The sequence below is a fragment of the Myxocyprinus asiaticus genome, chromosome 16 (assembly GCF_019703515.2).
Source record: "Myxocyprinus asiaticus isolate MX2 ecotype Aquarium Trade chromosome 16, UBuf_Myxa_2, whole genome shotgun sequence".
In the NCBI taxonomy this organism is placed as follows: domain Eukaryota; kingdom Metazoa; phylum Chordata; class Actinopteri; order Cypriniformes; family Catostomidae; genus Myxocyprinus; species Myxocyprinus asiaticus.
In genome coordinates this window covers 28,061,962-28,077,403 of record NC_059359.1, presented here as the reverse complement: position 1 = coordinate 28,077,403, position 15,442 = coordinate 28,061,962, and the positions used below count along the sequence as shown (strand labels likewise).

Here is a 15,442-nt window from a genome sequence, read left to right as displayed (position 1 = left end):
CAAAACTAATTTCAAACATTTAAGCATACACCTTCAGATCAAAATGTTTATAAGATCATAAGAAACATTTCAGTCAAGTGACCTCAAAATTTTGAAAGGCAGTGTAGGTTTCAGTTTACAGCTTTACCCACTAATTTGTGTGGTATACATAAAACTGTGATTTACAGTCATAACACTCTGAAAGCAGTTCATTGACATTAGGGCTATTATATGATTGGCTTAGAAGATTTATGTGATCCAAGTTGACCATTACACTCTTTTCAATGGTAAAGGTTGCATCTCCTTATATGTAGAAGAATCTCTGTTGGCCCAGTAATCAACCACCTTGCAACCACCCAAAACACCCCAGCAACCACCTAGCCATGCCCTAGCATCCACTCAAAACACCTTAGTGACCACATAGCAAAACTCCTGGCAACCACCTTATATTGTGGCAGGGACTTTTGCATGGGCAAGCACCCCTCATATTTCCTTCAGAAAATGTAAAAACAATTACTGCCACTTTATTTGTCTGTCACTGTGTTCTTTCTTTTTGTTTTTTACATCAATGGTTTGGAAATATTGTGTATAAAACAATCATGCAATTTAAGCACTTGAACATTGAAATATGAAACAGAGAGGGGCAGAGGGAGAGATTGAGGGGACGAGTGTGAGAGTTTACAAGTCTGACACTGGCGTCACTCTTGGTTATCACACATGTCACTCTGAAGAGCAACTTACTCAACTTTTCATTCCTCTGACCAGCCATCCCCTCATACTGCCTGCTCTCTCTCTCTCTCTCTCTCTCTCTCTCTCTCTCTCTCTCTTTCTCCCAACCAGACCAGACCAGTCACTCTTCATACTCACACAAACAAACATACACAGGGCAAAAGACTCGCTGACTCACAAACCATGAAAACAGTAATAAGGGCAGAAGTGGGGTGAGACTCAGGAGAAAATGAACAATAAAATATGACCAGGCCTGAACTGTGATCTTTCTAAGCTCTCTAAAACACATCTGATCAATACACAACCGTCCACACACACAAAATCCCATGTGAGCATTTGTCAAACTGTCCCTTGTGTGAGAGTGAGCAGGTGAGATCTATGTGAGAGTGAGAGTGTGTGTGAGACTCAGGTGGAAAGACACTGAGACAACAGGGTAGAAATTTGGATTGATGTAATATGAGAAATCCACATCTGAGGCACCAGACAAGAGCTGCCATGTTCTCTTCACTCACTCACTCACTCACTTTTGTGCAACTTCTGAGTAGGAACACTCAAAAAATATTTTTAAGATTTAGGCATTTCAATTTTAATAACATTTCTGTCAAATTGAATTAAGTAATCTTTAACTAAATTAAATAAAATTTGTTTTTTAATCGTAATTTAATTTTGTTAAAGATTCACAAATAAATCTGAGGTTAAATCAAAGCCCCTCGCACACCTGAAAAGTTATAGATAGGTGCGTAAGAAAAATATATTATCAAGACATCTTTCTTTTTGTCTTGACAATTGAATGTGAGGGAAATTTGTTATGATACTGAAATGCATTAATCTTAAAAATAGGCTAAAATATGTTTTTGAGTAAAACTAGTATTTATGATAATTTCAATAGACAGCATAAGCCAAACCCACACCCACACACAAACCTTTTTGCAAGAGAAAGACCGATAATCAGTTTTGTACCAATATTTAATCTTTTCAGTTCAATCGGTTATTGGTTCTATAATATTGGGTATACTAATAAAATTAGACATCTCACATAGTGGAAGACAAATTGTGCAATTGTTTTAGACTTCAAAATACTTTAATTAAATGAAGAGCCTTGGAGAAGTGTATATTGCCAGTAAAACTAATTAAATTATTTTTTTGTTGATTATGAGTAGTATTAGTCTTGTAAAGCAGGCTATTTACAATCAGACATTACTGATGAATGATTTAGTTATTACTGTCGAAAAACAGAAATTAAATCATTTAAAAGGTGGTTATGCAAATCAATTATCAAAACAAAGTTAACCAGTATCAGTCATAAAAAATACAATATTTTTCAATTTCTCAATTTTGTATTTTTAGATTTTGATTAAGAAAGTATTTAGGGTGTTAATTTAGCCATTTTCCTTGTGAGAACCGTTGGCTGGTCCCTGCAAAATAGGTGATTTAAGGATTTACTATCCTTGTGGTGACATTTGGTCTCCACAAAATAGGCAAAACCTGATCCAAACATTCACAAACAGCCTAATTGCCAACATGTGAGCAACAGGAAAGATTCCTGTCTTCACCCTGCATATAAACTAAGAGAGAATAAGGAGAGGCAAATGAAACTAATACTGGTAAATTTCTTCAAAATCTGTAAGCAGAAGACAGGCATCACTCTCTGACTCAGACTGGAGGATGGAGAGAGAAAAAAAATAGGGAGATCAGAAAAACAAGGGGGAAAAGGAGAAAATCTGAACGGTGCACTGAGGTTAACGAAATGGCAAATGAGAAATTCATCAAGAATGATGCCAGAGGACATTTATGATATGGAGATAAAACAAAAAGGAAAATAACTAGAAATAGGGCTAGAGGGTGCTGAAAACTCACCCTTGTGTGAGAGTGGTCCTCCTCAGGTTAATACAATCCCTGCTCTGTGGAGCCATTCTGAACAGAGCCTGTTTGGAGCACTGCACACCATCTACAGAATACCAATCACATGCCAGCAACACACACACTGTCAGTGGCATGACACACTCTTTCACACAGTGTTTCAAAGGTTAGACATTGCAGCTAAGCCACAATACAACAGTTCTGACATTCTGTTTGAGGTGTGAATGATGTAGTCATAATAGAATATGGTGTCATCATTCAAACACACACACACACACACAAGCAAATACATACCGTGAGACGCAGTTCCAATGACGACCCCAGTGATGGGGGACCTCAGGCCAATCGGCTCAGGAACTGAAGATGAGAGGTTGGAATGAAGCCCCTTTCGGTGTGCCTCCTCTCTCTTCACACACACTCTCTTCACCGTCGATTATCAAGAGGCTCTTGAATCATTCTCTTCCAACCTGTCGTTTTCTCATTTGCTTTCCTTTCTTTTTCAAGTCCCTGACAGGCTGTAATTCCAAAGCACAGCAGTGCAAGCTGCATTGACTCCAAACCCCCTCCCTTCCTCATATGCTCTCTCTCTCTCAGCTCATTGTATCCCCGTACCTCCTCTGCTCTTCCTCCAATCCAAACAGCTCTCATTCCTTCTCTCGCTGCTCCTTCATACACCCCCTTTCCTCCTCTCCCTCCTCCTCCTCTTTTTCATTTTTCAAAGGCAAATATGAGCCATCATTAATGAGATCACTATCTCCTCCTATGAAAGAAGTATTCAAATGAGTGAAGAAGAACGTCAAATACGCAAGAAAACCCTTGACATGCCCTGACGCAGCAGCGCACTTGAAGTAGAGGACATCACAATGCCAGCACATGCTAGTAAAACAATCTAAGTGTACTGGTAGTATGTAGAGTATGTAGAGCAGGGTCTTACAGGTTGACTAGCTACCACACATGTGAAGATGTGAATTGATGTCACAACAGGTTATAAGTTTTCTAATATTCATTTAAAACCAACAGTTATTCTAAAAAAACTGACATAATCAAAAAAGTGAGACAAATTGCCAACAAACGGCCCCTTCACACCAAAAGCAACGCAAATACTTGTCGTTAGCACATTCACAACTTTACAATAGGTAGAGAACCCATATTATAAAAGATGTTTTCTGTTTTTGAGACATTTGTCACAAATAATATATACATCCTCACTGCCGGTCCAGGATTACTTTCTTGAGTTACTTCAGCATTTAATATCAGTGGGCAAAACAGCTTTCTGTGCTTTAGCTCCACCAATTTCAATAACTGCAGTTGTTCCTGACATGTGATACAAAGTTTTAAATTTTATTGGTTGGGGCGTTTTATCACTGGACGAGGAAAAAAATTATGCCACAAATGTTGCTGAATGAGTTTAAACTGAGTTTAACTTGCATTGAACCCAGAATATTCCTTTAACAATTAAATAGAAAATGTAAACACATTTTAAACACAGTCTCTGATCTAACAAGCACTTGAGTGACAATGTTGACCCAAACTGTTCGGTTCTAATAATTTGCTAAACATCTTTCACAAAAGTGCGCGTTTCTTTAAGGGTTGTCGTGTGCACCTGTTGTTAAGCAGGAGTCTCCCTCACTTCAGCCCTGTTTGTCTACACACAGGAGATTCATCCCTCTCTCTCTCTCTCCCTTTGCTTGAAATGGCTAAATACAGCCTCATCAATGCAGAATCTATCTTTGATGCAACCAAACACTAAATCGCCAATAAGACACAAGACATAAATCTTGCACAGGGATGATGGTATTTTGAAGCCTTACATTCTATACCTGTAAACTATAGCAAGTTCTTGAATATAACCCTCATTTCCATAAGATTTCCTTGTTATACAGAGACAACCAGAACCCCAAGGGTACAAAGCTAAGTAGAGAGAGAGAGAGAGAGAGAGAGAGAGAGAGAGAGAGAGAGAGAGGAGGTACTGAATGGAAGGGGAAAGAGAAACAGAGACAGAGAGGAAAAAGGAAGAGGAATGATGGAGTGAATGGGAATAGGTATGAGGGATAGGTGAAAGAAGGGTGGGAGGGGAAAAGAGAGAGAGAGAGAGAACTGACATTCAGCCTGTGCACTGTGCCTCACTGGTGGAATAATGATTAGCTACTCAGTATTCCAGTCACACAGGCTCTACAATAAATGGGGGGGGGGGGGCAGGTTTGTGGGGGAAAAAAAGAAGCAGAGAGAGATATGGTGGAACAGGGAGAGGGACCAGCAGATAGAGCGCATGTATGAAAGAAAGAGAGAGAATGGAAGAGGAAAAAAATAGACCCGACTAGACCAGATAAGCATGACAAACCTTTCAACAGAAGGCTGTGCACACATGTAGCCATTTCGAAAACACACGAGCATAATATGGCATTTTCCAGCAGTGCTGACGGAGAAATATGATAACTCTATCAGCATAACCCCCACACCACTCATCTTGTGTAGCTTCTCTTTCTTTCTCAAACACACACACAAAGACAGTGTGTTGGAACAAACCATGAGTATGGCCAGCCGAACTGACTTTTAATCATTCGCAGGATACGAATTGTTAAAATCAACAATACAATTTTTCACTAGACAGATCATTGTGAAATTCTGCTAGTGAAAATGCAGTTACTTATATCAAAAATTAGCACTTTCACTAGTAGTAATTACATTCCTGATATCAAGAATTAGCATTTTAAAGCTGAAGTATGTCACTTTTTCTATGTACCTTCTTCTATCCCAGCTTAATATGCAGAGACAAATGAAAGTAAGCCATTCATAAGTCAATTTTCACAAAAACTGTAAGCACCATGTTTCTGTGGCACTATGAAAATGGCTCTGTTTGTTTTGAGCTACCCACTTAGACCCATCCCAGTTCACGCCATTGGTTGAGTAACGTTGTTAGGGCGGGTCTAAGTGGGTTGCTCAAAACAAACAGAGCAATTTTCATAGTCACATTTCATTTAAAATGCTAATTCTTCAATTTGACTCAATTTGTTTGACCAACGCCAGACGGGGGTGCATATTCAGAAAGCTTTTTGAAAACGTTTATTTTTGCAATTGGTTCGGTGGCGCAGAAATTGCATACTTCAGCTTTAACATAAGAAAATTAAAATTCATATCCTGCAAATTATTAAAAGTCAATTCGGCTTGCCATGCATGAGGGCCAAAGAATCATATTCACACAAACAAATTCATAGGCAGGCTCAGACAGAAACATTGCATTTTCTGCGCTGTTTTGGGGAGATACCTGTGGAATAAATATGAACTGTAAGCATGTTTATATGCACACCAATACGCTGATAACTACAAAAATCAGCCTATTCATAAAACTGACAATGCAAGTAAACTGTGTTTACACAGACTTTATCAGTTTATCTCTGCTTTTGATGACAAAACATAAACAGGCATGAGCACAACTCTTGCACACATTGGATAAGAAAGTCAAACGGTGGTAAAGGTGTTAACATGCAACATGAAATCTACATGTGCCCATCGGTTTAGTCTTAAAACAGGGGCGTAGATTTTCAGGGGGGATGGGGGTAACCAAAACAATCAAAGTACGACCCCATAATATTTATACTATGATCAATGGAAACATGTTAGTGCTTCATGCTGCAGCGCCCCCAATGTTCAAGACAAATCTATGCCCTTGTCTTAAAGCAAATTTTAGCCGTTCTGGAACTTCCCCAAGACTGAGCCATTGAATTAGACATGCCCCCTCTTTCCAAAACACCACCCTCCAAAGAAAGCGTTGAGCAGTGCGTCTTCTCATAGTTTTCAAACACAACAATAGCAAAACAGCGCCATCAGCTGACACTGTTATGAATCTAAAGATGGCATTAAACCTGAATGGAATGAGGTTTACACAGTCTAGCGTGGTCACAGAGACCGGTAAGATATCTCAGGACACTTATTTCATTGATATCTTTTAGGGAAAAGGAAAATTTTCTGCATACCATACAATAAAATAAAAATCGCTTACAGCACCTTTAAGCCGTTTATGACCATACCCCGATAAAGTAAAACTGTATAAGTCATTTACATAACGTATTTTACAATGAGCATGTTTACATGTACGATCTTACACCAATTATGCTTAATAAGCCAACAACGTGTAAGGTCATGTAAACGCCTTTAAAGTTGTTTCATTATCGGGATTAAGTCATAAATGGTTTAAATAAAAACCTAACGACACACGCAGATTACACATAGATTTAGCTCTGCATGTATAAACACCTTTAACAATGTTTTTTACCAGCTTATTCAATGTACGGAGGCGTTGTGCGCATACCTGTTTACATTTTGACTTAACACGACGATTTCAAATCACATGTAAACGTCTTGCGTTGTCAGATTTTTTTGAAAAGGCTGATTTTTGGTATTTATCAGCATTCTAATATGGTGAACAATGTGCTCACTTATTAGTTGAGAGCATTTTAAAATTTACCAAAATATTTAATAAACAAAATGTAAGGGGTGGGGTATGTGCAGAGTATTGTTGAATGGCGGTGTTCCAGTTCTACAGAAATGTGAGGAACTTTTTGCAGAGCTCTGTTCAAACATATTTCATGTGGGCCTACTCATTGTTAATGGGTCTCCATTGCAAATTAATTTATACTGCAGCTTGGGCAGCATTTCTCTCTTAACACACTGCAGCACAGATAAAGCACACACACACACACACACACAAAGAGGGGCAACACGCAAGGGGAACACTCTGTCAAAGTCACAGTAGGTACAGCTACCTCAGCAAAGAGAGACAGACGCAGAGAGAAAGAGGAAAAAAAGGATATCCATTAGGACTTGCATGCAGACTTACCACAGAAACACAATAAATGTAAACTTAAAATCATATTTTTTTTAAACACACACCACAAACAAGCACAGACACCAATGTCACCACCAAATCTAATTTAAACTATTTTTAAATGGTTTAAAAATGTTTAACTATTTAAAGATGTGTTTAAAATTACCTCAGAAACTCTAGTAAAACAGTAATGGAATCGGGGTCAGACCCCTAAATCTGAGAGTTTTTAGCCACTGGTGTATTGTAAGGTCAGCAGGTTTCAGCTCAACACTGAATATGTAGCCTCACGGCTTCTACTCACGAGCAGATATTTATAGAATTTACAAGATTAAAAAAACCTTGGTGGAAGGACAAAGCTGATATCAAACATTGGTTTGATATCAGGCTTTATAACACATACATCATGGTTTTAATCAAAACCGATATAAATCGATTACCTCATTTATTTGTCCAAAGCAACTAAATGGCAAAAAGCACCCCTGTGCATCTTAGATTGACAAAATGTCAATTTACATGAAGGTCACACAGTAATCGCAAGTCAAAATCTGTAAATTAATAAGTTGGTGAAGATATATTTCAAATAGTTGTTTGGGAATTTAGGGCAGGGCAGGGAAGGGGAATGGTGTTTTGATATCAATGCCAGTCATTTAAGGGACTAATCATAATGATGCAGCAGCTGTATAGGGAAGGAGTTCAACGGGAAAGGAGTTAATTGGGGGAGCAAGAAGGCAAACGATATGAGCTCCAGTAATGACCCAGTTCACCCTCAATCTCTCAATGAGTTGAAGTAATGGAGCTCATCTCAAACCCCTTTCAACTGGTGAAAATTCATGATGAGATTTGTTGTTGAAGAGCCCAAAGCTCTGGTTCCATGGCATTCATCACTTACACCTACAAGTGCTGGATCATTTGTTTGTACTGGGGGTGTTATTCATTGAAATACCTTTTATGTTTGGGTCAGAGGATTAATCTAGTTTGTCTATGTAGATGTATTCTAACTTTCTGATTTTTTTTTTTTTTTCCATACAGGAAAAGTCAGATCAGTTAGAAAAATCATAGCAACAACGGTCAGAACAGTCTGAAGGGCTGTACCAGATTTGGTGGATGTAGCTTGAAAGCTTTAGGAGGAGTTACAAATGGAATTTTGGTCTTGGTTTAGCAATTTTAGAAAAACCAAGGTTTGCAACCAATATGAACATGTTACTCATTTCACAAGCAAAGAGGCTAGCCAATCATAACAGTGGGTGTTTACATACAAGTCTTAAAGCCAGTTAATTCTATAGATCAAAGAGAGGGTGAAAAAAAAATATTTTTTTTGGTGCAAGAAACCTTAACACAGAAAAAATGTAATAATAACAAAAATGTATATCACACCTTTAATTCTCATTAGAGATGATCAGCTAAATGTATTTTCCCTGACTGGCCAAAGCTTTATCTTCAGAAAAGAAAAATCATCTGTAGCCATCAATCATTGGACAAGAACACTATCAGCTACTTTATTTTAGTTTCAAAGTATGAACATGAATCAGAAACCTCACAAGCACAAGCTTTTTATTAAAATTAAACACTACAAATGATGGGCCATGTTTTGTATAAGGCAGATAAAACACTCAAAAATCAAACGATAAAATTAAAGAATAATTACAGCGGCAAATCTGAATGTAAAAAAAAAAAAAAAAAAAAAAAGACCCTTATTTTTTTTGTTTTTGTTTTCTCCTGGATAAAGTTGCTGAGTCATTGTTTTTCTACATTGCAAAAGCAAAAATATATCCTGCTCATAAAGAGGTGTCTCAAACAAACACACAAATACTCCTGACCTGCTATTTTTTTACATGCTGCTGAATCAGTCTTTACTTCTAAAAAGGAATATCAATTAATAGAATCAATTGATGTCCTGTTCATAACCCTCTTCACCTACCCGTTGAATTAATCTGATTATGCTTCTCTTTGTTTCTTTACACAGTCTCCTCTAAAATAACTTCAATAGTGTGAGGCACATCTTGGCCTGCCACTACAGAGATGTTTGGAACAGTCCCAGAGGGCACTGAGATGGTTGGCACAGTGATGGTGGGCATGCTCAGGTTGTGATGAAGGAAGACCACAGATGAGCCGCCTTCCTCTGCCACAAACATGCCCTCCTGGACCACAGGCATGGCAGATGAGGAAGAGGATGGTGAGGATGAGGCAGACTCTTGTACTAGGAGGATGGTTTGTACAGCCGCATCATCGTCCAGCATGCTCTGTGCAGCGGGGTCTACGGGGTCATCAGCATGGAGACGCATGTGTTTGTCGAGGTTGGGTCGGGAACGGAAGGCGGTGGGACAACGAGGGCAGACGTACGGCCGCTCGCCACTGTGCACACGGGCATGTTCCGTTAGTCTAGCTGCTACGCTGAAGCTTTTACCGCACACCCAGCACGTGAACGGCCGTTCACCGCTATGAATACGCTCGTGGTCCTGTAGATGTGGAAGCTGCCGGAAACGCTTCCCACAATGAGAGCACTGAAATAAAAGAGAAAGAATTGATCAAACCTGGAGTTTCCTGCTTTATGAAACAGCACATATATCAGAGTTTCCACAACTTTTGACCAACGAAATGCCATCACTTTTCCTGTAATTTGTGGTTACTAGAAAACTAGAAAATATTATATTTTCTGTAGAAATTTCCATGACATTTGCAGGCCTTGAAATTAAAATTTTGTAGGTGCACTAAAAAACTGCATTTACAAAGATAGAAAATAATAGTATTTTGAAAAATACTTAAAGTACATACATTCACATAAGATGAAGACTCAACACATATCAGTCCTTTAGAAAAAGCCACTTTATTCTTCATATGGTGCTCGGAACGCATTCTTGAGCGTCACCATGTTGAGATCCCATGACCAGACAAAGATTACTCTCTTTATCTCAATAACCCATTCACTCACAGAATAAATTAATCATGGCTGACTGTGTATAGTGCATTTTTACAATAACATCGTAACTGAGAACTTGCGTGATGATGCCTACACGTAATATTATTGAGTGCACCTTTAAAATTCAGATATTTCCAGGTTTTCGATAACCGTGGGAACCCTGATATACTCTCTTAGCTGAAAGAATGTTGTACCTCGAATGGTCGATCGTTGGTGTGCGTTCTCATGTGAACACTGAAGGTAGACGGGTAGGCAAACTCCTTCCCACAGTACTCGCATTTGAAGCGTCGTGGGGCGGTTTTTTTGCCCAGTGCTCCACGGCAGTGTGCCAACAGGTGCTCCCCTAATGCAGAGTTGGAGGCGAAGCGCCGTCTGCACGGGGCGAGTGGGCACCGCAGTGGCGTCTGACCCGTGTGGGAGAGACGGTGCAGGTCGAGACCATCCTGAGTGACACAGCGGTGACCACACATATCACACTCCAGCTGACCTCCCACCTTCCCTCGTCCCTGACCTTTATATCTGCGGCGCACCGACACCTCCCCGGTGCAGCGCTGCAGGTGTGTGTCCAACACTGTCTGATTCAGGAACTGAGAGTCGCAGTTAGGACATGTCTTTGGTTCTTTATCTGCAGAAAAAGAGAGAGTGATAGCAAAGGATAGAGAGATGGATACATTTAAAGCACTTTTGTGGCTAAATAAAATACATGTCAAAGTAAAAAAAAAAATAATAATTTGGACTCGCCCCTCGTTTAAAAAAAAACAAACACTTACAATGCAAGTGAGTGGGGCCAGTCCATAAATGCTTAAATATACATAGTTTCAAAAGTATAGCCAAAAAATTTAAACATTATACATGTTAACAATTTTAGTTTGATAAAATAGCTTACAAACCTTATCTGTGTACAGTTATATTCAATACTGGTATTACAGGGTTTCATTGTCATGACAATGCAGTTGCCATATTGGATACAACTTGTAAGCAATTTTATCATGCTAAAATCATGTTAACATGTACAGGTGCATCTCAATAAATTAGAATGTCATGGAAAAGTTCATTTATTTCAGTAATTCAACTCAAATTGTGAAACTCGTGTATTAAATAAATTCAATGCACACAGACTGAAGTAGTTTAAGTCTTTGGTTCTTTTAATTGTGATGATTTTGGCTCACATTTAACAAGAACCCACCAATTCACTATCTCAAAAAATTAGAATACATCATAAGACCAATAAAAAAACATTTTTAGTGAATTGTTGGCCTTCTGGAAAGTATGTTCATTTACTGTATATGTACTCAATACTTGTAGGGGCTCCTTTTGCTTTAATTACTGCCTCAATTCGGCGTGGCATGGAGGTGATCAGTTTGTGGCACTGCTGAGGTGGTATGGAAGCCCAGGTTTCTTTGACAGTGGCCTTCAGCTCATCTGCATTTTTTGGTCTCTTGTTTCTCATTTTCCTCTTGACAATACCCCATAGATTCTCTATGGGGTTCAGGTCTGATGAGTTTGCTGGCCAGTCAAGCACACCAACACCATGGTAATTTAACCAACTTTTGGTGTTTTTGGCAGTGTGGGCAGGTACCAAATCCTGCTGGAAAATGAAATCAGCATCTTTAAAAAGCTGGTCAGCAGAAGGAAGCATGAAGTGCTCCAACATTTCTTGGTAAACGGGTGCAGTGACTTTGGTTTTCAAAAAAACACAATGGACCAACACCAGCAGATGACATTGCACCCCAAATCATCACAGACTGTGGAAACTTAACACTGGACTTCAAGCAACTTGGGCTATGAGCTTCTCCACCCTTCCTCCAGACTCTAGGACCTTGGTTTCCAAATGAAATACAAAACTTGCTCTCATCTGAAAAGAGGACTTTGGACCACTGGGCAACAGTCCAGTTCTTCTTCTCCTTAGCCCAGGTAAGACGCCTCTGACGTTGTCTGTGGTTCAGGAGTGGCTTAACAAGAGGAATACGACAACTGTAGCCAAATTCCTTGACACGTCTGTGTGTGGTGGCTCTTGATGCCTTGACCCCAGCCTCAGTCCATTCCTTGTGAAGTTCACCCAAATTCTTGAATCGATTTTGCTTGACAATCCTCATAAGGCTGCGGTTCTCTCGGTTGGTTGTGCATCTTTTTCTTCCACACTTTTTCCTTCCACTCAACTTTCTGTTAACATGCTTGGATACAGCACTCTGTGAACAGCCAGCTTCTTTGGCAATGATGTTTGTGGCTTATCCTCCTTGTGAAGGGTGTCAATGATTGTCTTCTGGACAACTGTCAGATCAACAGTCTTCCCCATGATTGTGTAGCATAGTGAACCAAACTGAGAGACCATTTTGAAGGCTCAGGAAACCTTTGCAGGTGTTTTGAGTTGATTAGCTGATTGGCATGTCACCATATTCTAATTTGTTGAGATAGTGAATTGGTGGGTTTTTGTTAAATGTGAGCCAAAATCATCACAATTAAAAGAACAAAGACTTAAACTACTTCAGTCTGTGTGCATTGAATTTATTTAATACACGAGTTTCACAATTTGAGTTGAATTACTGAAATAAATGAACTTTTCCACGACATTCTAATTTATTGAGATGCACCTGTATAATGTTTACTTTTGAATCGATGTATATTTTAGTGGTTATGGACTGGCCCCATTGACTTTCATTGTAAGAGCCTTAATGTAACCTCAATTTTTGCTATTTTTAAATATAGGATGGATGAGTTGAAAAGATTATTTGTGGAGATCAACATTATGCCAACATTAACTTGTACTGAATCCGGAACATTCCTGTAAGTATGAGCAAGAGCATAAATGGCTGTTACGTTAAAAGTTCAATACTAGGGAGTCGCGTGGCGCCATGTGGGGGTCAGACGTGTAAACGGCGAGCTCTGCGCACTTTGGTAGTTTTTGATTGTTTTTATGTCATAAACCAGTGAGATTCGATACACCCTGCCACATAACTGTTCTATGAAGTCAACATGGCAAAGAATTCAAAATCCTCGGGCTCTGGAGATATTAAAAGACACTTACGTACTCAAGCTGATACCTCAGACAGGACCTCAGACCAGGGACTCGGTTTGGACTGTGCGGCGGGAGAAATCCAGCGGCAACTGGCAAGCATGTCTGTGATGCTGACGAAGGTTGTTGCTGACCTGGAGGATCTTGCGGTAATACGTCGATCGAGTGGTTGCAAGATTGTCGGACATCGAGAAACAGATCGATTATTTGGAGTCATCGGAGAGGGAATTAGCTGCTAATCCGCTAGCAACCAAGATAGACTTGGAATGTGTCTGGGAAAAACTGGAGGATTTGGGGAACTGTAATCGGCGAAACATGTCCGAATTGTTAGAATTCCTGAGAATGAAGAAGGTGAAATTCCTAGATGAGCACTTCCTGAGTCTGCTCAACATTACAGGCCATAAGCTGGAAATCGAGCGAGCTCACAGGGTCCCAGCTCGCAGATCCGCGGAGGGAGAAAGGCCCCGATCAATTCTGGCCAAATTTCTGAGATCATCCGATAAAGATCTTGTGTTATGTGAGGCAAGGAGTGAAGGAAGGATTTCTTGGAAGAATCACAACATTTTCTTGTTCCCAGACTTTGACAAAAGAGAAACGCAATCGATTCAAGGAATGCAAGAAACTCTTACATCAACGGAAGATCGCTTTTGCACTGATGTTTCCGGCCAAACTGAGAATAGATACTAAGGATGGCCGCAAAGTATTTACATGCCCACAGCAAGCGATGTCTTTCATAGAGACATTGGTGAGTGAGCCATTTGGTGATTCTCATGTGGCCCCAAGTGAACTTGACTCACTGATATATACACTTGACTGTCTGAGGAAGCTGGGCGCCTTTTTGTTTCGTTTTGTGTTGGTTCCACCTAGTGGCTGGAGTTTGCTTTGTGTAGAAAAAAAAAAAAAAAGTTTGCATTGACGGAGGATCACTTTTACACTGATTTTCCCGGCCAAATTGAGAATGGATACTAAGGATGGCCGCAGGGTATCTGCATGCCCACAGCAAGTGATGTCTTTCATAAAGTTGATGGACTGAGGAAGTCATGGTGTGTTTCTTATGTGGCCTCCAAGTGAGCTTGTCTCGCTGATCACACACTTGACCGTCCGAGGAAGCTGGGTGCCTGTTTTGTTTATTTTTGTGCTGCTGGAGTTTGTTTTGTGAATAACACTCCTTCAGGACAGTTGTGGATGAATCTGCTCATTCTTTGTGCTTATGCCTCCTATTGGCTGGAGTTTGTTTTGTGGAGTATTTTTTACAGGACTTTGGAAGGATTAGGTAATCTGCTGCACTCATGAACAGCCAGCTCACTGAACATTCGTTTGTCTGTCTGAGGAAAATGAATGGCCATTTTCTTTTTTTGGTTCCACTAGCGGCTGGAGCTTGTTTTGTGGAATAAAACACCTTCGAGACAGTTCTCTGAATGAATCAACACATTCTTTGTGTTTATTCTGCATATTGGCTGGAGTTTGTTTTAAAGAGTATTTTCTGTTATGTAATTATGCCTCACAAAATTTGTACAGAAGCACCGGACTTGAGCAATCCGATGGCAAAGTTGTCACGGGGACTCTCATAGGCGTACACGGACTGTTTGAGTTTAGAGGGATGGACGCCGGTTGGCGCTGTCGTGCGCGGGGTTAATGCACACGTTTTACTTTTTTTTTGTTTGGTTGTTTCGGGGGGAAGTTCGGGGTTTGATTGTTGCACTAATGGGGAATGTGGTCTTTATAAATCTTGTTTTTGACACACAATCAATTTTTTCTAATATGTCAAAATGTCAAATGTTAATATGAGTGGATTGTTTCTCTCCACGTGGAATGTGAATGGGCTGGGGCACCCCATAAAAAGATCATAGTGAAGCAAAAAGTGTGTAAGGCCCCTAGAGCAACATTGATGCTTCACAGGATGTGTAAAAATCTTGGTCTTGCAGATATCTGGTGACTTTTAAAACCATCTGGTAGGAACTATTCATTTTTTTTTCATCAGTCGATAAGATTTATTCTAGAATAGACTTTATTTTTTTTATTTATTTATTTATTTTTTAATCTAAGTCCCTCATTCCATCTGTTGTTGATTGCTCAATTGGAAACATATTAGTCTCAGATCACGCCCTGGTGAGTTTAG

At 39.7% G+C, this 15,442-nt stretch overlaps 2 protein-coding genes across 6 annotated transcripts in view; both read right to left on the bottom strand.

Annotated features, from left to right (window-relative positions):
* The window catches only part of LOC127453943 (glutamate receptor ionotropic, kainate 5-like), a 95,281-nt gene extending 92,222 nt beyond the window's left edge, over positions 1-3,059 (bottom strand). For all 3 annotated transcript variants that reach the window (XM_051720765.1, XM_051720766.1, XM_051720767.1), the window contains exons 1-2: positions 2,863-3,059; positions 2,566-2,656 (exon numbers count right to left, since the gene is read on the bottom strand). The gene's annotated coding sequence lies outside the window, so the exon portion shown is untranslated. The remainder of the gene's footprint in view (positions 1-2,565; positions 2,657-2,862) is intronic.
* A 5,859-nt stretch (positions 3,060-8,918) lies between these two features.
* The window catches only part of LOC127453945 (zinc finger protein 585B-like), a 31,702-nt gene continuing 25,178 nt past the window's right edge, over positions 8,919-15,442 (bottom strand). For all 3 annotated transcript variants that reach the window (XM_051720775.1, XM_051720774.1, XM_051720773.1), the window contains exons 6-7: positions 10,505-10,935; positions 8,919-9,894 (exon numbers count right to left, since the gene is read on the bottom strand). In XM_051720775.1, the coding sequence (XP_051576735.1) occupies positions 9,349-9,894; positions 10,505-10,935 (977 nt within the window). In that variant the 3' untranslated portion in view covers positions 8,919-9,348. The remainder of the gene's footprint in view (positions 9,895-10,504; positions 10,936-15,442) is intronic.